This window comes from Podarcis cretensis, assembly GCF_951804945.1.
Source record: "Podarcis cretensis genome assembly, chromosome: 1".
Taxonomy (NCBI): Eukaryota; Metazoa; Chordata; class Lepidosauria; order Squamata; family Lacertidae; genus Podarcis; species Podarcis cretensis.
Window position 1 is genome coordinate 80674907 of NC_137170.1, and position 24151 is coordinate 80699057.

Consider the following 24151-nt stretch of genomic DNA (forward strand, 5'->3'; position numbering starts at 1 on the left):
GTTCTGGAGGTCTGTTCTTAACCTGAAACTGTTCTTAACCTGAAGCACCACTTTAGCTAATGGTGCCTCCTGCTGCTGCTGCGCCGCCGGAGCACGATTTCTGTTTTCATCCTGAAGCAAAGTTCTTAACCTGAGGTACTATTTTTGGGTTAGCAGAGTCTGTAACCTGAAGCGTCTGTAACCCGAGGCACCACTGTATACCTCATTAAATTCCTACCTAACTCTTTCATAGCCTCTTGTTTGTTCATTTCCAGTATTCTATGTATTTCCTGTAAAAAGGGAGAAAAGACACCTTATATGTTAAGCAGAACTCGAGTTTCCTTGAAAGGTAATTACATATCTATAGCCACTAATGAATAATTATACCAATTTTTAATAGTACATGTTTTCTGTGGACGCAGGTGGCGCTGTGGGTTAAAGCCTCAGCGCCTAGGGCTTGCCGATCGAAAGGTCGGCGGTTCGAATCCCTGCGGCGGGGTGCGCTCCCGCTGCTCGGTCCCAGCGCCTGCCAACCTAGCAGTTCGAAAGCACCTCCGGGTGCAAGTAGATAAATAGGGACCGCTTACCAGCAGGAAGGTAAACGGCGTTTCCGTGTGCGGCTCTGGTTCACCAGAGCAGCGATGTCACGCTGGCCACGTGACCCGGAAGTGTCTCCGGACAGCGCTGGCCCCTGGCCTCCTAAGTGAGATGGGCGCACAACCCCAGAGTCTGTCAAGACTGGCCCGTACGGGCAGGGGTACCTTTACCTTTACCTTTACCTTTACGTTTTCTGTACTTATTTTTTAAGTATGATTTTATTCTTGCCCACAACCTAAATGCTTAAAGCACTTAAAATAAAGACAACTATAAAGCAGATTCCAGCTAGAATACAAACCATGGTTTACAATACTCACCAGGCAATGCTGGTTCATTTCAGTGAGATATGGGGAGGGGAGAAATCTGTGGCATGATTCCCATTTCCTAACAACTAAGTGTTATATCTGAACTGAGTTCCATTGGAGGGAGCCATTTTTTCTTTAACTTTGGAAAAGGGCATTTAAATGGAAGATATTCATTTCTTTAGTTTTGAGCAGTCCACGTTATTTGGGGCTGTCCTCTCTACTACTTCAGAGGGCATCATCCTATGGTACTTAAAATTAATGTGGTTGCTTGACGGAAACCAAGCTGTTTCGTTAAGGTTCAGTTCTCTTATCTTGATCTTGTTACATTCATATTTTTTTTAGATTCTACTAGCCTGAACTACTTCCGTGTGCTCTGAGCTTTTTACAAGTACAAAATAGCATGTAATCCCCTTGTGAAGAGTTCTTCTCAAAATATATTATATATTAATAAATAATATAATATAATTATAATATAATATAATATAAATATATTAAGCAGAAAATGGGAACCTGTGGCTCTTCAGATATTGTTGTACTCCACCACCCCAGTCAGTATGGCCAATGGGTAGGTATGATGGAAGCTGTAGTCCATCTGGTTCCACAGGTTCCTCGTCCCTGCTTTAAGGAATGGTATCACAAGTGATGTAATTTTCTGCTTAAAATGTGAAGTCATGTACTCACTTGATAAACTCTCTCATGGCCAGCAATCTGTCCAATTAAACAATTTGTATCTTCTTCACCTTGAACATATCCTTTAGCGATATCATACCGGAAAGTGAGCTGTCTGTTTATTTGCTTCTCCAATAAATAAATTGTTCTAGGTATCACAAGCTGAAATACATAATGTATTAAAATATACATATATCATGTATTGCACAGTTAATGGTCATACCAGACCATTACAGCTCCTTCAACATTACCCAGCCAGGACCATAGGACCATATCTTCCAGAAATTCAATTAGCTGCTTTTAAACAATGTCACAAACGCTCAGCTACAACTCATGCCAAGTGCCTGCTACATTCTAGTGAAGCAGGATTGCTCTGGGAATTATTATTATTGTTATTATATTTATTTATACCCTGCCTTTTTTCCTGACATGGACTCAAGGCAGCTTAGGAATTGAGTGAAGTCATTCATAGGAATTGAGGAAAAGCCCCTCCCAACGATGTCATTTTTTCTAGAAGTCCTGTCTGTCAACAGAAGGTTCTCCCCCCACCCAAAAAAATACCCAATTCCTGAACCACAGAAGAAAATATAGTTTTTTACTAACAAAGCATAACACATTACTGAAAAAATGATCAATTTTTTTTACCTTAAAGAGCCGCAGAATTCTTAAAACACGAATAAACCGAAATATCCTGATAGTATTAATCATATGATACGTTGTACTGAGTGTTTTAAAGAGGTTAATAATCATGACATCTACAACTCCCACTACTATGATTATAAGATCAAACTGGTTCCAGTGGTAAAAGATGTAGGTCCTCCCCATTGCAAAAGCCTGTTGAAAACAAATATTTAACTGACATCAAACATTGTGTGTATTAAGCATTTTACTCCTCAGTTCACAGGGCTCCCAAGCACCTTACATAATAAAAACAATTACTAGTAGTAAGAAGAGGAGCCTCAAAACGTTCTGTATTGGGGACTGGTGTTTTTAATTGGTTCACAAAAGACATGGAATAAGTCAAGATGTGGACAAATTTGCAATACGCCAAATTATTCAGCATAATGAAACCCCCAGAGAACTTACCCGGGCTTCAAAAAAATCTCTCCAAACCAGGTGAATGGAAACCAGTACCAGTGCCAGTTACTGGTGGGAAGCAACAATTGGAGAGCCTAGTATCTTCAGGCCCTGCACAAGTTCACAAGGTTGGCCACTGTGGGAAACAGGATGGTAGACTTCTGGTCTCACCTAGCACTGATGTGCTCTCCACATTAATGTACAGTATTCACTGCCACAAGATTTTGAGATGGCCACAACCTTAGACCACCTTAAAAGGGGATTAAATAAATTCATGGAGAATAGGTCTACGATTAACCTTTATGTACTTCTCTAAATTGCTGTAGAGGCAACAGCAGAGGAAAGTTATTCCTAAATTTTCAAACATAAAGCATAGACACAACACAATTCTATAAACCTAACCAAATAGAATTAATGGGGAGGGCGTGAGCTCCACTGACTGCAATAATGTTCACAGGCAGCTTTGCACACAATTCGAGTGTATGGGAAAAGGGACTGTCAATATGGAGGTCTCCTCATACACAGACATCTCTGTGATCTTGCAGGAGGTGATCAAGAGAGGAGCGGGATCAACTCTCAGTCAACACAACTATAATTGTTTCTTTTAAGCCACAGCAAGAATCAGAACATTAACTGAAGAAAAAGAATGAGCAGGGAGTGATATTTCCAAGAAACAAGAGTTTCAATTTCACACTGTTGGTCAAGTAAATTCAAATTCCATATTGTAAAAATGTAAGTCAATAATGATTATATGTCCACTGGAAGGACAGATCGTGAAGCTGAGGCTCCAATACTTTGGCCACCTCATGAGAAGAGAAGACTCCCTGGAAAAGACCCTGATGTTGGGAAAGATGGAGGGCACAAGGAGAAGGGGACGACAGAGGACGAGATGGTTGGATAGTGTTGTCGAAGCTACAAGCATGAGTCTGACCAAACTGTGGGAGGCAGTGGAAGACAGAAGTGCCTGGCGTGCTCTGGTCCATGGGGTCACGAAGAGTCAGACACGACTAAACAACTAAACAACAACAACAAAGTCAATAATTAAAAATACAGTTAATACAAATATTGCAATACTTTGAATAGCCAGTACCTTAAATAATGCTTCCATTATATACAAAGCCAGATAATAGTAGTTGCACACTTTTAGTTCTAGAATAAATGTTGAAGAATACTTTGGTATAAAGTGAAGAACGATAGGGACACAGTTCAAAAATGTCATCATGGTACTTATATATTCAAATTCATCCATGAATACCATATGGTGGCACATTCTTAAAAACTTGTTTCTGGGGAGGGAGGAGAATAAAATGTTGAGCTTTGATTAGTTACCAAATCATTTAGAAAATTCTGACCACTACATTATATTTACTTGTTCATACCATACATGGGTAATTAGACTATTTAAAAATGTATGATAAGACCCATTAACAGGCAGGAATCTAGCAACAACTAGAGGTGCTAAGGAGTCTTGTGAAGCTAAATGAGAAGAATGAAAAAGTGTGCAAAAGAGTCCTGCTCCTCTTCCTTTCCTAAAACTGGGCACCCCTCCCCATTGGAAATGGGGGACTTCCCAACAGAACTATACATAATTGTATGGGCTGTTTGAGACACTCACTCACTTCTCAAATAAGGGGGTATCCAGAGGTATCAGAGGAAGAACAGTACAACAACACACTTGTATTCTTTTCTTTCTTGCCAACACTGATCTTGCTCCAAAGAAACGTGATGCTGGCAAAGTCAAAAGTAGAATTCTGCATCCAATCTTCTACCCATCACTGTCATCAATGTCTCCTCAGCCTCAGCCCCCTTTCCCTGACTAAAGAGTAGGGAGTCAGCGGAGAATGCTGACAGCTCCTATGCTCAGAACTGGGCCAGAACACTGGCTGGAAAGAAGACTCAATTGAGCTCTATACTGATCTCCACCTGCACACACAGGGATATGAACCACTGTCAAGAGAAATCTAGACTCAGGGCTCCCAGCACTCAGCCATGCCGCCCCCACCTCCCGAGCCTAACCTCCTGTGCCACTACGGCTGCATTCCTGCAACCTGAACTGTGCATCCAAAGGTATCTATCAGGGTTACAATATAAGCACCACCATCAGACTTTAGAACTCCCTTGCCTTATAAAATCCAAGCTTCAGAGCTTGCTCTTCACTTTGAGTAATGTGCCTCTCTGGGCAGGATCATGTCTGGAGAAGCCAACTCCTCCCTTCTCCACACAGCTGACTTTCGCACTGATTATTTGCAAACCTTAGCTCTCTGATCTTACTTGCTGATTTTGGAACTTGCTATTACTTGCTTTTGGTCCTTCAGAACGCTGCTTGTCATTTTGGGACTTGATTAACTGTCTGGAACTGAACTTCTCACCTCTAGACCAAGTCAGCTCTCCACAGAACTGGAAACTTGATTCCTTGTGGCCAAACCCCAGCAAACCTCAACAACTATGCTCAATATTTTGATTACTAATCTTAGCAAATGAGTGTGTATGTCTGTATAATTTTACTGTGTAAGCACACTACCTTTTCTATCAACCATATTTAAGCAAACATTAATAAACACTAACTTTGGTGCCTTAAATGTTTCCTCTTTCACGCTGTAAACCCAATCAGATAGCAATTTCTTCAACTTTACCAGCACTCCTTTGCTTTCCCAATAGGTCTTTACTTCATGAATATTCATAAACCTAAAATATTTAAGACAAGGTAATTGAGAAGAGAAGCTAATAGTAAGAAAATAGTAAGATCCTAAAGTATCCTAAAAAGTAAGATCCTAAAGTATCCTAAAATAGTAAGATCCTCAACTTACATTATCATAGAATGATTTTGAGAATACAGATATCAAGACAGTTGCTTCATAAAAAAACAAAACAAAAACATTAACAATGCAATCCTGAATGTTTCCTTAGAAGCCTGCTCTTCAGGAAAAATGATCAAGGTTGCTTACAAAACTTCACTTTTAAATAACAGAAAGATACAAAATCAGTGGAGAAGGAAAATAATGACCATACAAAGGTAAGGTCAGTTCAGCATCCCGTTTTCACAAGGTTCAACCAGTTGCCTATAGGATCCCTGAAAGAGGGACCTAATCCAATTTCACACCAAAAAGGGAAATCAATCAATTCTGCCCAATATACACTCTTTTGCAAAGCAATATGCTGTAAGACATTGCCTTTTTATGTTATTTCCTCCCTTCAGATATGCATTTTTATGCAAACTTAACCACAGCATTATGTATTTTTGCACACATTACTTGACCAAAGTATACTGCATATTTGGAGAAGTGTCAATTTTGAAGGACGGTGGTGTTTCAGAAAGTTCAGGTCAGAAATTATAACTCAATCAAATCTCTCTGTCATCCCTAGTTAGGACCAAGGAATCTCCCTCACAAGGAATGTCCCAGGCTCCCAAGAAACCATCCTGGTGAGAAGGGCTCAATTCTCAGCTCTTGTCCTATCTTTCTAAACTGTTGACAAATTCTAGTGAGCTGATGATCAAATTCCCCCCTGTGTACAGGAATTTTAGGGATGTGATACAAGGGAGAGCTGGCTTCCCCCAATTCAAGATTCTGGGGGTGGGGCTGATCAGGTACTGAGGAGATTCACCAGAGACTAAAGGAATTAGGGTTCCATTGCTCTTAGCTGATCACATAAATGCCATTAATGAATTGCTGGATGACCCTTTTTTTTTTTTGCATGCCAGCTGAAGGTATTTTGGCAAGTGGCTAAGACTGCTTTAGTTAACGAATATATGTTTTCATTCTTTTAAAGCAACTCAACTAACGCAACTCTCCACTCACAAGTTCCCCACCTGTGTTTTAGTGCCACTACTCTCCTCCATTTTTTTCAGGTGTTTGGAGTATCTTTTTTTAATGCTTGTACAAATATGTCTTGCCTGACATGAAACTGCCCACCTCCAAAGGCTGCAGACAGTACTCAGAAGACATTCTCAAAGGCAAAGGCTCCTGCAACCCAGGGCTCAAAAAATGCAGTTACAGCCAAAGAGAACAATCAATCTGTGCAGGCTCAGCAAGCCAGAATGCTAAGTGAGCTAAGTGCTGCAAAGTGGGCAGTCATAACCACAGCCCTGTCCTTGGTTCAACGTGTGGCAATTACCACAGGACTCTGTCTCAGTTGCTCTAATAGAAATGCCAACCGGACCTCCATCTTGTCAGGGTTGAGCTTCAGTTTACAAGTCATCATCCAGTTCTTTATTGAGTCCAGACACCAGATAAGCACTTCCACTGGACTCTCAGGCAATTCTCACTAAACGTTTCCCTATGTACTTAAGATTGCATTATTAGGTTATGAACTTGTGTTCTAAGGCCAGTGGTTCCCAAACTGTGTTCCATGAACCATCAGTAGTGTGTGATCTTCATTCAGGTGGTTGGTGGGGTGTCTGTAACAATAAGATTAAAAATCATACAGCACTTATCTTTTTCTTTCTTTAAAATACAGCACTTACTTTCCTTCAATATCAACATAGCTTTCTGCTGCACCTATTAATGTTTGGGCAGCATCTTGGTTCAGCATTCCACTGTTGTATTGCTTCTGATAACTGGCCTATATTTAGAAAAAAATAATGTATATACTGAATGAAATAACTGTTGCTTTCTTCAGCAACATGCATTATCTACCTACTAAACAACATAGCTATCTATCTGCCTCTGCATGCTAATTAAACTGTTAATTAGCTCTATTAAAAACACTGAGGTTACATGGAAGTTCTTTATGCAGTGCTTCACATTTTCCCCACATGCAACCTGTGGTTTAAACAAACAAAAAAAAACCTAAGAAGTGTGCATGCACATGAAAGCTCATACCAATAACAAACTTAGTTGGTCTCTAAGGTGCTACTGGAAGGAATTTTTTTATTTTTTATTTTGTTTCGACTATGGCAGACCAACACGGCTACCTACCTGTAACTAAACCTGTGGTTTGTTGGTTTGTTTTTTGTTTTTTTTAAAGACAGCTGCCTTCCCCAGCGCTTCTAATATTGGATAGCTTTAGCATACTCAGGAATCCAAAATTTTGTGTCTTTTTTGTAGGAAATGTATATCTTTTGTGCATTCTGCACAAAACATTATTCCCACATGCAGATCATCACTTGATGCATTGTCAGATACGAGTCTTCAGTTTATGCATTTCTCAGACTAGTCCATAACTAAAGAAGCACCTCTCCCTATTCATGTACTAATATTTTTGGACGTTGCTAGCCTCAATTTTCTATCACTGAGGGAAGCTCACTTTATGGTGATGCGGGAATAGAGGCGGCACTCTATCTGTGAACTGTGATCATTTCGGCACTAGGTTAAGACTTACTTATTTGTAGGTTATGTAAGGTGATTATTATCCTGATGTTGTTTTTAGCTGCTTTGTTTGTTAGCATATCTTGTTAATTTTATGATTTGGTTGCAGTTTATGTGTGTTTGTTCTGCACCCCTCTGGTACCAGCATTGATGAAGAGTAGACATTTTCTAAGATTTCCTAGTCATAATATCAGGTTGAAACTCACCTCATTCAGTGAGTGAGCCCAGAGACTCTGAGGAGCCAGAGTAGAGGGAAGAAATTGTCCTCAGCATGTATCCTCAGTGATCCCACTCTCACTCCGCAGCACATGTGAACCTCCTGAGATGTAACACTAACCTTATGCTTTCATCTTGAAAGCAGCAACAGAGTCAGTCTCCATGGCACCATGAGAACTAATTCCCAGCTCAACTGAGAAAAACTTATTTAATTACAAAAGCCATTTTTCAGGGTGATGGTGGAGCTAATTACACTGAGCAGCATCCCTATTTAAGCCTCAGGGAACTCTAAACCACCGCTGAAGCAACATTTGAGTTGGCCATACATGTGTGAGCCTGAATGCCATTTGCAACTGTCCAAGGTTCTGCTTGGACCTGAACTTCTATAGGAGGAGTGGGGAACCTGTGGCCAATGGTCAGGGATGATGTTGGGAACTGAAATTCAACATGTGGAGGTCCAGAGATCCCTCCCTTCTATTACACCACAACTTCCACGAAGGCTTGAAGTACATTCTGGCTGCAACCAATGCTTTGAACAGAACATTCCTAGATTTCTAATCCAAGAAACAGACTTCAAAAGTATTTCAATGTGGGAGGTAATCATTACCCTTCCAGAGCTTGAGCCTTTCTTGACTCTGATGGAGGATTGGGATTTATGTAATTAAATATATATTCCACTCGGGGCTTTTTTTCAGCCGGAACTCAGTTCCAGCACCTCTCAGGTAGGCACCATTGGCATTATAAAAGAACAAGGGAGGCGTTCGTGGTGAGTTACAGCACTCTTTTTTCTAGAAAAAAAGCACTGATTCTACCTTTCCACCTTCAAAAGCTAAAGGAGGCATACACCATCTCATTTTTATCCTCACATCACCCCTGTGAGGTACGTTAGGATGAACGATAGTGACTGGCCCAAAGACATCCAATTTGATCCTTTCTCCCCATCCTAGTCTGATACTAATCACTGGCAAAAGCAAAAAAAAACACCACAACACCATATACTTTAAATCGGAGTGGGCAAACTGATACTATACAGCAGGTGAAAAAACTTTCAGTGATATGTAACAGTGTGTGCAATAGAGTGGGGTGAGGTGGACAGAGTGCAGGCATTAATCCTTTATATTGGAAAGGGACTGTTACAACCATGTCCCTATCTTCAAATGTGAAATGCTGATTGTATGATTTAGCAATGAAGAAAAATCCAATATCGGGCCTAAGCATTTTACAACACTGTAATAAGATACAACACTATTACATTTTGGTTTGAAAATGGTCTGCAGTACACAGTGTAATAATCTCAGGCGACAATTGATTTTTCAGGCAGCATTATGCGCTTGACTTGTGGGACTACTTCCTCAGTAGATTTTTCTAGGATTGTGCCACTTATAAAGATCCCATGCTACATAAGAAAACAAAGAAGGGGATTGATTCTGTCAAACTCAAGAGTCCAAAGTGGACTAATCTCATCCACACCTGCTCAATCCATGTGCCTATCAGAATATGTGTCCTGCAGATTCCTTATACTGTGGTTCAAGGGCTGTAGCACTACCTCATAAAGGGGGATTTGTATAGCAAACACATAGCCACTCCCACACTTTTTCTCTGCAATTCTTAAAGTGTGATGGCACATCAAGTTCTATCACTCCCAGTGGGATTTGCAGCACTTAAAACTTTGCAAAGTGAGCAGTAGTGGTAGGAACACCTCACACTAGACAGATGAGACTGCCCTTTCAAAAAAAAAAAAATGTGAAAAGAGTTTCCCCTGCCACTCTGAGCGGCTTCCAACAAAAGATTAAAAATACATTTTAACAATTTGAGGGTTGCAATCCTACAGGCACTTACTCAGCAATGGGACTTACTTCCGAGTAGACATGGTTAGGATCCCCATTTCTGGGCCATGCCTTTATTGGGACCACACTGAAATGTGGGACAATCTTGCATCATCCAGACCTTTCCTCACGTGGATCTCCTCCCGCTCCCATGCCACCACCCAGCTCCGCTGAGCAAGGTGCAACTTACTGCACAGAGGTACATGGCTCCCCGGTATGCAGGCGGCGGTGTGGGTGCCCAAGAACCTGCCTTGCACCAGTTTGGGCACATCAGGAAATCAGGGCAGCATTGACACTGGTGATTGGAGGCATGGGCAGGAGCCCCGCAGATGCCACCCAGCCAGGCACTCGCACGCGGAGGCAGCACAGCGCCTCTATAAGAGCATCCGGAGCCACACAGCCTGCCCTCCCTGCATGTTCACCCTGTCCCTTGCCCGCACCGCTGGATGAGGGTGTGCCAAGCCAGGGGGCCTCCCGGAGCCGCACCACCTCATCCATCCTTGTGCCGCCTGCCTCGTCAGGGAGTCTGCCACTGTTACACAGTGGTGGGTTCTGCAGTTGACGGGCGCCTGGGTCAAGGAACCTGGCGGGCTAAATCCGGCCCGCAGGCCTTAGTTGGAGGACCCCTGCTTTAACTGGTTTGATCACAAGAAAGAAATGTGGGGTAGGCAGGTACGGAGTAGTCAACGCACTAAATTATTCTGATTAGGCATCCTACAACAAAGAGTGGCTTCCAATAAAACTTTTCGGGGGAAATGCCCAACATTAGAACTAATTCTCAGATTAACAATGAACTATTTCCTAGGAATAAAGAGGTAGTTATAAAAGACAGATAAAAAGATCTCTCTACCTTAATTATGTGGACACTTAATATTGTATTTTTAATAGCTATGGACCACACTAGAGACAATGTATTTTGAATTCACAGTAAAACATATACTTTAAGATTCAAATGTTCTATAGAATTGGGACTTTTCGTTCTGAACCACCATAAAATGCTCAATTATATTGTTAAGTAATTATAATCCTGAAATTACATCAATAAAAGGCCAATAGAATTAAAAGTACGAACTATTTGTGCTGTTAAAAGACGCAATCTGGCTTCTTCCATTATGTCAGCAATTTGTTGAGAACTTCCTTCAAATGTAACATTGGCATTACATTCTGGACATCTAAGTGATTTGATCAGTTGATCAACTTCTTCTGAATCTAACTGCACAAGGGGGGGATAAGAAAAACAGAATATACATTGACTGAAATCTCAATATCAAACCAAGGGTAATATTAAATTAATTTAAGAATCTAAACATTTTGGGCACAATCCAATGGAAGTTGAGCACTTTTATACTCTACTGTAGACTCAACAATTTACAAAGAATGCTGCAGCATTCACACACTAAAATCCTGTCTTATCTACCCTGCTCATGGTGCTGCCTGAAGTCACTGATTCACACTACTGTGTGGCAGGGCCAGTTTGGTTTAAATCACACACAGGAGTCACAGGAGACAACTCTAGGGGGCCATAGGTGCCTGGACACCCACAGTAATATACCGTATTTTTCCATCTATAAGACGCCCCCTTGTATAAGACACCCCCTATTTTGGGGGACACAAATTTAAGACAATGGGGAGAGATGGCCCCATGTACAGTCATACCTCGAGTTAAAGTAGCTTTGGGATGAGTATTTTCGGGTGACCCGGAAGTAACGGAGCACGTTACTTCCGGGTTTCGTCACTCGCGCATGCACAGATCATCAAAATGACGTGCGGATGCGGGTTGCGTTCGCTTCAGGATGCGAACAGGGCTCCGGAAGGGATCCCGTTCGCATCCAGAGATACCACTGTATAAGGATGCCTCCTAATTTTTGACATTATTTTTTAGTCTTATACACATTTATTTTTTTAGTCTTATACACGGAAAAATACGGTAATTGTGGGGGCAGAGCACCCACAATGAGAAAAGCCGACAGGTGGCAGCGGCATTGCCTCCGAGAATCAGTTCAGCTCTGCCCTCTGCAACCAGCCAGCGAGGCACCCTTCACACACCTGTGTTGTGGCAACGGGCACCCACAATCGTGAGGGTGAGATTGCACCCCAGACAGGAGCTGAAAGAATGGGCTTAACTTTGGCTTGATTGCATCCCAGAATATCATGTCAGCGTGGTGAGGAAACACATCAGTCTCCTCTCACATGATTCTGCCTATCCACTCTGATTGTTTGGAGACAACTTTTCCACATCATCAGAAGTGCAGCTGGTTGGGATGTGTGAGGGAATTTATGCGGTGGTGTCCAGCCTGTGAAACTCCCTGCCCCAGAAGATCTGTTGGCTCCATCCTTAATAGTGTTTATAAACCAGGTGAAAATGTTTTTATTCCAGCACCCCTATGTTAACCCCTAGTTAACCCCTATGTTAACCCCTAGTTAAGCGATTATGCTGCCCCTGACTTACTAGTTTTGTTCTGCTATCACTTGTGTACTTTTTTAAAAAAACCAAACACCTTTATTATTACAGTGGTACCTCTAGTAGCGGGCATGATCCGTTCCAGGGTGCGGTTCGCACCCCGAAAAGTCGACAACTAGAGCAGCACTTCTGTGCAAGTGCAGAGCGCGATAGAGCGCTTCTGCGCATATGTGAAGTGCACAGAACGCTTCTACGCACATGCACGCGGCGAAACCCGAAGTATACACTTCTGGGTTTGCCGCGTTCACAAACTGAAAAGATGCAACATGAACCTAACACAACACAAAGTATGACTGTATTATTGCTTTCTGATCTTGCTTATCCAGACTTCTGTGTCTGACCTTCCATTACTCAAACCTGACCTATGCTTGACCATGCTCTGCTTCTTAGATACTGAATGGGTGCATGCACCTTCTAGCTTAACCTTCAAACATTTGCTGAAACCTTTTCTTTGCTACCAGGCTTATGCAGATAATTGATGAAAAACATTTTCTTAATAGTTAGCTGGTGATCTACTTTCATTTTATGTAGTTTTTATTGTGTTACAATTATTATGAACCACTTTGATATTTATAGAAAATTGCAGTTTACAAATATGTTTACAAATAAATAAATGTTCAAGTGGACTCTGTTCCTAACACAAATCCCCACTAGGCTAGAGCCCTGTTTCTCAGCTGGGACCCTTACCTAGGGAAAAACAAGAGCTAAGACAAGCAATGAGAGATTCCTCAAAATTTGTGGTCCTTCTTGGAAGTATTTAGTCCAGCACCTTCTATGTCTCAGTCCTTGCTGTCAGATGAATAACTTGAAATCAGGTTGCTAATTCTGCCAAATTCTTTTAACAAAGACATAGCAGGTGAATTCCATGGCTAAGCATGACCTGAGGTTGGCCCAACAAGTGTCATACCCCGTCACTTCCTTTTGAAGAGCAGTGCAGGCACAAGCTTTAGCATGGCAAATGATAGGTGGCTCTGTTCTGGGCAAGCAACAGACAAGTGAGCTCAGGCTATGAGCCCACCTTGCATTTGGTTTTACACACTTTCTAAGTTATGTTTATTTAACACTAACTGAAAGATACTCACTTTATAAGGATAATCTATTTTAATTGCTTCTTCAGCCATTGTCCAGTTTGCATCAGCCAAAAATCTATCAAGTTTCAGCATTGCAAATGCATTGGCTTCCATTTGTCTGATTCGCTGAACAGCGTTATGCATTGCCATACGTTTTGGAAGGGTAATATTACAAAGGCCTATAGAAACAGAAAAGTAATTCATTGGTCATAATAAGATTTACAAGACAGCAGCAAAGGTCATCTAATTCCAGACTCATGAGTGCTTGATACAGCAAAGAGACAACAGCATGGCTGGGAAATAGAGCCCTACCTCATCAGGGCTCCCAGTTGCGAGGAAGGCTGAAAGACTGTGCATCTGAACATGCTTAAAAGCCCCCTTCAGACCTTCCAAGAGGGCGAGGGATGAAATGGGCATGCCCAGTGAGCACAAGGAAATTAGGAGTAGGGTCAGCATGCAGAAAACTGGTCTTCCTATCCCGTTTAAATCATATAATTTTTTAAAAAATGCTTAAATAGGGCTGAAGTTGAAGTATGAATAAAACACATTAATTTTTATTTTAATAAAGAAAAGAAGAAATGTTGAGAGTATTACCTAGTGTTGTAACCAGCCTTTTCACAGTGGTAGAATTAATCATCAAGGTCAACAAAGACGCAGTTCCTGAATGCAGTAATAACTGAAAAGATTTGAGCAATTAGCATCTCTATCATAACTAGTAAAAGCAGCAATATAACATTACATTTTATAGCATTTTATAATACTTTAGTCTGCTTTGGGAGTTCAGCACAGAACAATGGAAAGAAGCCGGAACTACACATTACAATATCACCAAATATGGCAAAAACCTGATGCTCCTTCTCAGCAAAGTAGCAGCAGGAAAGCCAGCTGTTGAATAGCACTGTGGACAAAATAGTGTCCTATGGCACTCCATAGTGTAAGCACCAGGGGGCAAAGTGCACTCTCCCAATGCTACTCTTTGGACCTGACCCTGCAGGAGTATTGTAATTGCAATACACTGCCACTGATACCTATCCTGCAGAGTCGGTTCAGAAGGATATCGTGATGAGTAGTACTGAAGACTGCCAAGAGATCAACCAGAAATAGCAGAGTTGCATTCCCTCGCTATAAAAGTCATCCATAAGGTCAATCAAGGCTCATTCAGTCCCAAATCCAGGCCTGAACCCAGACTGTCAAAGATTAGATCATTAGTCTCATTCAGGATTGTCTGCAGCTGTTCTGCCAGAACTGTCTCAGTCACTTTCCCAAGAAAGGAAGTACAGTGGTACCTTGGTTTACAACCATAATCCGTTCTGGAGGTCCGGTTGTAAACCAAAACAGGTTGTAACCCAAGGGGCACTTTCGCCAATGGGGCCTCCCCCCCAAAATGGGTTGTAATCCAAAAAAAAAGAGACACAAACTTCCGGGTTTGACGTGCTTGTAATCCAAAACGGTTGTAATCGAATGCAATTGCAAACCAAGGTACCACTGTATTCGCAATTGAGCAAAACTTGCTACAACCCATTCAGTCCAGCGCTGACCTTTTCAATAGCAGTCATTCTACTGCCTGCAGAATGGTCAAGCACTGACCCCACATACCACTTTTCCACTGCAAATTGCACTCTCCCACTTGGCAGAAAAGTAATGCCTAATGGAATTTTAAGTACCTTTGGAATCTATTTTTTTCTTTTAAAAATGCTTATTTTTACTTATTATATATTTTTTTCTCTGTTTAAAAGTTCCAGCCATTGCATCTGATTTGGTTTCAGAGCCCAGACTTCAAGCCCATGCAGAACCATGAAGCTTAATGCGTGGCACTGAACCATTTCTTACCATAACCACTCTGACAGAGTTATTGAAAGAAAAAAGCAAATCATCTGTATCAGCCCTAAACATCTTAGGAAAAGAGCAGGATACAAAAGTATGATGAGACCCTACAAATGTTTAATCAGAAGTAAGCTGACTGCGTTCAATGCATCTTAATGTTCTCAACTTACAGTGAGACAATACTACAGTTCGAACTTCCAAAATATATTTTAAGGTGCTCTTACTGACATTTTTCAAATATGATCTATGGCAGCTGTTATCAAACTTTCTACTTTTAGGGACCACTTGAGAGGGCTGGAAAATACCAAGGCCCTTCAGTCACAAAATAGTGGTGGGTGCAAGGCAGACCAAGTCACAAAATGTCAGCGCGGGACGAAGCAGTCACAAAATGATGACATGAGATTTCATGATCTACAGGTTATGTTTTGTGCACTTCAGAGCACCTATCCCCCTCCCTAGCAGAAAAAATACAAGTAATAGTAAATGAAATGATTCACAAGTTGCTGTCCTTTCATGACAGCCCAATCAGCTGCCTAAGGAGGCCTCACTATACATAGTGGTGGGCACCCTATACCCATGTGATTTAAACCACAACACTGGGGATTCCATCACAGTTTTTTCTGTATTGGGCATTGCAGGAGTGGGCAAACTTTTTACTCCCAAGGGCCAATGCAGCAATGCACTCAGGGGCCACGCGCCATTGGGCATGTCTGGACACACTTGGTCTATCACATACACATATTCACTCACTCATTCTCTCACACACACATCACCTTGGCTTCCTTGCCAGGATGAGGCAGGGGAAGACAAACCCTGTTCTAACTAAGCAGAGATCAATTGCTGGAACACAATACCTATTTCAGTCACCACTGCCTCCTTATTTTTCAAAAATGGTATGTTTACTGTGTGTTAATTTTATTTTATTGTTAGCTAACTGGGAGGTTTGCTGTTAGGCAAAAAAGGAAAATAAGTACTTTCCATGCTCAACTTTTTGATTGCAAGGAAGCACTTGACCTGCCTTGTAAAATATATATGTATATTAGGAAAGTCACAAAAGGCACTGTTGTGGACAGACAAAGTTGTATCAAATCTTACCAGTGATGCCAGAAGCACAATCCATAAGTGCTCATTGTACTCCCTCAACCACATTCCAGATAATAACCATTTCTACAGGCACACTAACTGTGCTAAGGGGACTTTCCTAACAAGAAAATACTGAGTTCTGAGTTCTAGAAAGTTAGATTTTGCAACAGGCCACAAACTGCAAGGGGGGAAATGGAAAGAATATTATGCAATCTTTTAGCATGAGTGGGGAATCTCAGGCCCAGGGGTTGAATGTGCCCTCTTCACTCTCAATAGCTTTTGCCAACCCCTGCAATTTCCCCAAAGACAAGAAACTCACCTACAAAATCTGTGGTTTCCCACATGCCCCTGGGTGGCCACTATGGGAACAGGATGCTGGACCAGATGAGTCATTGGCCTGATCCAGCAGGCCTTCCTTATGTTCAAATGCCTGGCTAAAATGTGTCCTTGAACTGTGAAAATCCCTTTTGCTCATCTAGATGGAGGATAGAGGTGCATGTGGGTGCAGAAACATCTGACTTGTGTGTGTCTGGCATGTAGGTAAGAATACAAAGGGAAGAGTGATATCTATTGCTCAGCACACTTTCATCTCTGCCCCTACCTACCATAGAAATGCAAACCCCAGAAGATTGTACCCTGGGCAGAAAAACGTTCCCGACTGCTGTCTTAAAGACAGATTAGCAATTATATGCATTAGATTTTAATCTCTTTTCAATGCAAACAATTGCGTATTTATTTCTTTGGATATACAGAATTATACTTTCAGTAATATGCTGTGCATACCTTTAATGTAAAAATTAATGGCATACCTACGTTCCCAATATCTATATGAGTACATGAACTGAAAACATGGCGTCAGAAATAAACACATCTTTCTATATAGATTTTCAAGCAGGCTTCTAGTACAAATTGATAATGCTTTCCAAAAATAATGATCTTACTTTACCATGGTTTTAATTTGAAACTCATTTGGAGTTTTGCTTTCTGTTTGGCTAATTCCAAGAGCCATGTTCAAAGTGAAGGTGCCCCTCATTCCGCTCCAAATCAAAACAGCTCCCCAACGCCAATTAAATCCATAGCCAAGACGACTCAAAAAAGGGCTCAACACAAAAACAACCAAACCCCTGAATAAAATAAAAATAAATGCAAAAATGCATTTAAATCTTAAAACACGATGTTAACAAACTAAGCAAACATTTAAGAAAGCATACCCTGGTTAAATAACAGATCATGAGTTTAGCCAAGGGGGGGGGGTCAGGGGTTTTTTCCCTGGCTAATGGTAGCATGGCTTAAACTACCAGAACTACCTGAGGAATCACTGCTTCAAATTGTATGCCATGAGGAGCTGATTCCATCTGTTTTTTCACTACACACTCTTAAGAAGATGAGGGAGTCCAGCATTCTATATATACATATTTTTCTAAAAATTACTTTGCAGCTATCTGGAAGTACTCTCTCTTGTTGTCTAAAATCATCCTGAATTATTTGGGGTAGAGCACAAGTAATCTCTGATATAAGAGAACACATTCCCATTAACCTACGGTTAAGCTATAGTTGGGTCTGTATATAATTCCCAACTGTTAGGCCTCTGACATCACAATGACCTGTGATTGGCAGGTGGGTTGTCCTACCAAACTTCATCCATGAGATGGCGTAATACAAACATCCAGCCTAAGCCAAAAATATTGCCCATCCCTAAACTAAGTCAATCTGTTCAGTGGGACAACTTCCACTCATCTAACAGAACTTCCCCCTTCTCTCCTTCTGCCTCCAAATATGGTCTGGGGTGCATGGAGGGAGAAGGGGGGGAGTGAAATTCCACTGTGTTAGCAGAAGCCGTTCTGCTTGCTCAATGAGTTAGGTGGGTGCACCCCTATTGTTTCCTTTCGATATAATATGAAATTTGACAACGCTAGAAACAAAAAACCTTCGGTATGTTCAGAAAGTTGCTTCATTAGTTTAAATAGTAAATAGTAAAAGAGATTTTCCAGCTTAAATCTGACCTATTTAACACGTTCCACATTATTCTAAGCCTATTTTAAACCTATTAAAATAAAAATAACACAAATTCTAGGTGTTACATTTCAAGGTGTGTGGGGATTCATCTCTTTAACTTCACAACAGGGATAATAGGGAACCAATAATTAAGTCATAAGAGCATGGCTAAAACTTTCAACAATCACCTTCTGGAACAAAAAGTGTTGAGCCTAACTATTAACATATACTTAGGCAATCAGCAATATAGTGGGACAAGTGTGTATCCCTCTTCTAACTTACAAAAGTATGCAAAGAGAACATCAGATGTCTGCTCCTGCTGCAGCTGGGCTGTCCCTTCCCTAGCACAGGGCCATCTAACACTAATTCCCCTAAGAGAAGGAATCCAGGAGATAGGGAAGCACACAGACAGAAAATGAAATGCTCCTGTTCCTACTTCATTTGAAATGTGTGGTTTGTTTTAAATGTGCAATGTAACCATTGCATTTTATAAATGTTATGAACTGCTTTGAATACTCTAATCAAAAAGTAAGAGACAAACCTACTAAAAACCAAAATGCATAAATAAATATGAAGTCTTCCTTTGTACTGATTGGGTAACTGTAATTATTTCAGGAAACTGCAGATTTTAAATCTTGTTTTCAGCTTGGAAATACGTCAATTTGCACAGAAGCTATGAATTACCATGGCAATAAAGTCAAAGCACAGAATTGTTTTTCACAAAGGGAATAAATTTAGTATTCAGAAATCAGGTTCCAGCCTCCACTACATATAATTCATATAAAATTGTCTACTTCAAAATTATTTTGCATTAAGAAACTCTTTGCCAATGTTTAGTTCCCAATATTTTCACTTCAACAGTATTCAGCAATGCACATTACTTGTTTCATTAATGTCCTAATCATTAGGGCCCTGAAATAGTGTATAGGGGCTATCACCCTCTAATCTCCAAGCATTACTCATAAGGCTAGCTGTTTGACAAATGCCACAATTTTCAAAAAGTTATTAAAACAGCCAAACTTTATATTCCTCAGGAAGCAAGGAAGCAAAGGCTCTTGGGCCACCTTAAGATAATTTTCATTCATATAATGCTTGTCCTCTAAAATCTCTGGGAGGCAGATGGGCAAGTGGTTAAGCAGGTGGCACTCAGTGCAAAGTCTTATATATACAATATACACAAAATCTAGACAGACATGTAAGTATTACTTACTAGTGGCTGTCCTCTAATGCTTAATGCCTAAAGGTTAGTAGCTGTCAAAGTTAGTATCTGGAGGCAACAGCAGCAATAGCAGGGAAGGTGTGCCTCTCTGTTTCTTGTTCATCTTCTCCTTCACTATTGCTTGGAATGCCACTACAGTAGCATCCTTTAAGCCAGGGCATATGAATGTCAATCACACCAGGAATGTTCAAAGCACCAGGAAAAGAGGGTGTATATTCCAATGTATATTCCAACCTTCCTTCAAAGGGGCTCAAGGTGGCAAGGATGAGAATCCCTCCTTGCTGCTACAATCACAGAAGTAGAAGCAACCAGGTGGTCTGGTAGAATGAGCTCTTCACAAAGCAGATTGCAATCCAAACTGTTAAAGAAGCGTGATGATGGCCTGGTTTGGAATAAGTTTCGAATAAAAGTGTGTTTTCAAAACTATGCCAAATTCATACTGCAAACTGGGTAATAGTTTCAGAGGCACCAATACTAGAAGTTCTGGTAAGTATAAGGACCTATTTATGTTCTTCATGGCTCCCATGCAGTTACTTGTGAGAGCATGTGTGCCTTGAACTTAAGAATTTTGGAAAATAATATATAATCTACCATCCTATACATGCATAAAAAGTAAGTCCTAGTGAATTCAGTGTAGCTTACTCCCAGTTAAATGCATTTGGATTGCAGTCTGAAGAATATTAACAGTGAGCTTTGTGAATTGGCAGAAAACATCAATACAATAAGGAAAATTAAACAATTCTTACCTTGTAAGATTTAATGAAAGGTAGACTGTTATAATATAAAAAATAGCACGAGAATTAAAAAATGGAAATGCCTTCTGAGCCAACACAATTCCCGTTATAAGGAATATCATAATGTGAGCCAAAAAGGTCAACATTGACCAGAACCTGTTTAAAAAAAACATGTGTTAAACCATGCTAAGGGGGGCTGGCTATTAGCAAAGCTATAATTCTTTGCGGTATATAAAGTACAAAAGCATTCTCCCCTCACCCCAACCTCAAAATCAGTTTCTTACAAAACTTTCAAAGCATTTAACACAGTGAATATTTGGTCAAACACAATTTTTTAGATTATATTTTGGATTAGAATTCCACAAAACAAGCTGAAACTAGAGATAGGCAAAACCACACACACACACACACACACACACAGAGAGAGAGAGAGAGAGAGAGAGAGAGAGAGAGAGAGAGTGTTTCCTAGCAGGTAACATGAGATTTGTAGTTTGCTCTACCTCTCAAACTCAGTTGAGAGCCAGAGGAAATGCAATCCAATACTCAACAGGAAATGGCCAATGAACATGGGATTTGTATTTTTTCTATCTACAATTTGAACTCAGAAGGGAAAGGAAACTACAGATTCTTTGCCTGTATATTTATTTATATTAATGAGTAGTTTGGTAGCTAAAATATAAGGTATTAGACTTGATATAAACATGTACAGGTTCCTTTTGCAATAAAATTGGTTACAATTTGATCTAAGTGTTTACCAGTTGGGGCTGTTGAGTCTGGCCATATATCACTCTGAAACAACATAGACTTTCAGAAGGGTAAAACTACAAGTCTTAATCACAATGTAACTCACAGGCTCTTAATACAGAATACACAATGTGCATTTATAATATTATTCTATATTATTGTAGTTATAACATTTTAAAATCAAATGTTCACATTGCAAAAGACAAAAAAGACCTTCCTAATGGTACAGTTCAAATCCAATTTTATGTCCCCCAGGGTTGCATTTCCTTCTTTAAACTACTAAATGCTGACAACAGATCTCCTGTTTCATGTCTAGTTGCGTCTTCAAATCATTGAAAGATCTGACAGGAAATGTTACTTCTGTGTTAATAAACCAGTCAGTTGTTACTCAACCAACCACCATGCTTTATTTATACTACATTTAAAAAAATATTATTCAAAGCCAAAAAAAAAATTATTAATCAATTACCTCTTGTAGCTATTTCAAGTCTACCAGTGCTTAAGTACCATTTGTCACTGAGAATCTGGTTAACAATAGAAATTTTACGCACTGAATACTTAAAGTGCTTCTACAAGGCACTTTTAAATCTTCTACAAGGACTTCAATCCTATTAGTTCACATTCCTTACACAATATGTAAATGGCATACATTTAGCTACCACAGAAATTTTCAAAATGATTCAAACTGAAATTTAAAGATAAACACTTACTTATGAGCACTTACTTATAAAGAAATATATCCAATCCTGGACTAAAGCTTACAGTATCTAAAAGAAGGCCCAAAATACAAATAGCAATAACTCCAGACATTCCAAGCCATTCAGCTAAGGATAGAAAAAATAGGGAATTGTTATTTTAAAAAACCACTATTATTTAGTTTTATTAATGATTAAGCACAACTGTTTCAAATGCATTACATTTGACAAAGACGTTTAACTTACCGATGAAGAAAATAATGTATGCCATTGAGAAGCTTAGAATTATTTCAACTACTCCATCATTGAAAACATGTTGCAACCAATAACTAACTAATCTTGAAGTAAAAAATCCCAAAGCAGTGCTTGCAAAAAATTTTAAAATCAACTTTATAAAAATTTCTTTAACTGTAAAAGGTAAAAAGAAAATAGTTATTTACAATCTGCTTTCCAATAGTTAATTTAAAGATAATTATAACTAATGATGCTAACTGATTGTACCCTGAACCCTCTTCTTCCTTGGAACCCAGAAGAACAGGTTGCTTACATGCAACTCTTGGTGTTGTTTTTTCAACAGTCATCTATGCAGTCATACATATTAGGTCTATGGATGCACAGAATCTATTCAGGAAACTTTTATAATTATACACTTATTTTTCATATATATCTATATATAAATAATTATGATTTTATATTTTAGACAAGAAAAAAAGAGCAAAATGCAATAGTAGTAGTAAATTTTAAAAAACCCAACCATAACCCCATACAATAGATCTGAGAGACAGAATATTCCAGCTGAAAATGTTAACAGCTTTCAAATGAATTGTTTGTCCTGTTCATAGATCCTGTGCAAGTCCAGCCTTGGGAATTTACTTGAAAAGGAAAAGCCAGTGTTTGGACCAGTTTCAGGAATTCCAAGTCTTTGGATATTGCGTTGGTGGACCTCTGTTATGCTCTGGCTGATATGTATGTGTAAAACTAATAAAATCGTACTAATTTGTGATGAAAGTATACTTTTACTTGACTTCTAATGACTGACTTTGAGCTTTTGTGTCAGTTTCTCGATCAACGCTAGGTACTACACTTTATAGTTATAGTTACTGTACTCCATTGTAGTTCCTTCTAAATATATTCTCTGCTTAGATGTTTTAAGCAGTGCTGCCATCAGAAGGCATCCTATCAAGGACTTACTGCATGACCACATTCTTTAGCACTGCCAATTCTGGGGTCTATATTAAATTTTGTTCAGTGACCTTATTTTTTTCCAGGAAGATACCTTCCCCCAAATCAACAATTTAGGGTAAAACCACCATATATGGTGGTAAGTGCCAAGGTCCTTACAGCCCGTCCAGCAAGAAGCCGATGCATTGGTGCACATGTGTAACTTTAATGGAGGAGGCTTACTCAGTGAGAAGTAGAAGCTGGAACTATCACTTCTGTAGATAAGCCTTTTACTCAGCTTGTCCTAACAAGCATCATCTTCTCTGTAATCATTACCTCCCTGCCTGATATCAACTTTACAATGATAGAGTCAATCCCCACTGCTAGACTGACAGCAATAGTCTCATATTTGGGACATCTTCTGTCCCTCTAAAATGCCTTAAATAAAATCTTATCCTTCTTTTAGGTCTTTCCTGAGCAGGGTGTTAACTTCAAAACGTAAGCCAGCTTTTAAACAATAGCAACACCTCCATATTTAGTAAAACTTGAGACAACAAACTGACTCCCAAAGTACTTACCGGTATTTTTCAACAAAATACCCTACAACCCAGCTTGATGTATTTCTTCCCCCTAGTAATACTGTCTTGTGACATATCCTTCAAGCATTTGTGTTGCTCTATCTGATGTTATCTATCCACATCCTGGGAAGCTCTGGTGGATCCAAGGCTTCCCCCAATCTGCACAACACCTACCCCTTTCTTCGCCTTGCCATCCACCACCTGAGGAACTACTATGACAGCAGAGCTACCAGAGTGAGGACGGGACTGATACAGCAGACATCCCTTTTTGTGGGGTGGATCCACTAGTGACATGACTGTGCCTCTCATGTTTCTTTTTCAGCTTGTATGCCCAAGATCTCAACAGTTAAAAATAAGGCTTGTGGCGTAATATGGATTGTATTTTTATGAGGGGGGAAAAATACAGGACATAATATACTTACTCAATTCTTGGTGAGTTTGTTTTGCAAGATCCCTATATAACTCAAAAATTATTACTGTTGTAGCATCATTAAACAAAGACTCGCCTTTTATTAAGTTGACAACTATTTTTGAAAGCCCTGAAAAAAGGGGGGAAGATAACAAAATGAACAAGTTCTTTTTTATTTTTGCTTCTTAAGTGGAAAGATACTA

General features: G+C 40.0%; 1 protein-coding gene across 5 annotated transcripts in view; it reads right to left on the reverse strand.

The window, feature by feature from the left end:
- Positions 1-24151, reverse strand: part of LOC307224165 (solute carrier family 9 member C1-like) — a 55169-nt gene that overhangs the window by 19980 nt on the left and 11038 nt on the right. For 4 of the 5 annotated variants that reach the window (XM_079990694.1, XM_079990691.1, XM_079990693.1 and 1 more), the window contains exons 5-18: positions 23962-24078; positions 22047-22208; positions 21830-21929; positions 20374-20517; positions 17360-17537; positions 14101-14182; positions 13519-13685; positions 11048-11188; positions 7090-7187; positions 5193-5312; positions 3718-3913; positions 2196-2384; positions 1563-1712; positions 218-269 (exon numbers count right to left, since the gene is read on the reverse strand). In XM_079990694.1, the coding sequence (XP_079846820.1) occupies positions 218-269; positions 1563-1712; positions 2196-2384; positions 3718-3913; positions 5193-5312; positions 7090-7187; positions 11048-11188; positions 13519-13685; positions 14101-14182; positions 17360-17537; positions 20374-20517; positions 21830-21929; positions 22047-22208; positions 23962-24078 (1896 nt within the window). The remainder of the gene's footprint in view (positions 1-217; positions 270-1562; positions 1713-2195; positions 2385-3717; positions 3914-5192; positions 5313-7089; positions 7188-11047; positions 11189-13518; positions 13686-14100; positions 14183-17359; positions 17538-20373; positions 20518-21829; positions 21930-22046; positions 22209-23961; positions 24079-24151) is intronic. The other variant, XM_079990692.1, reaches the window with a different exon arrangement.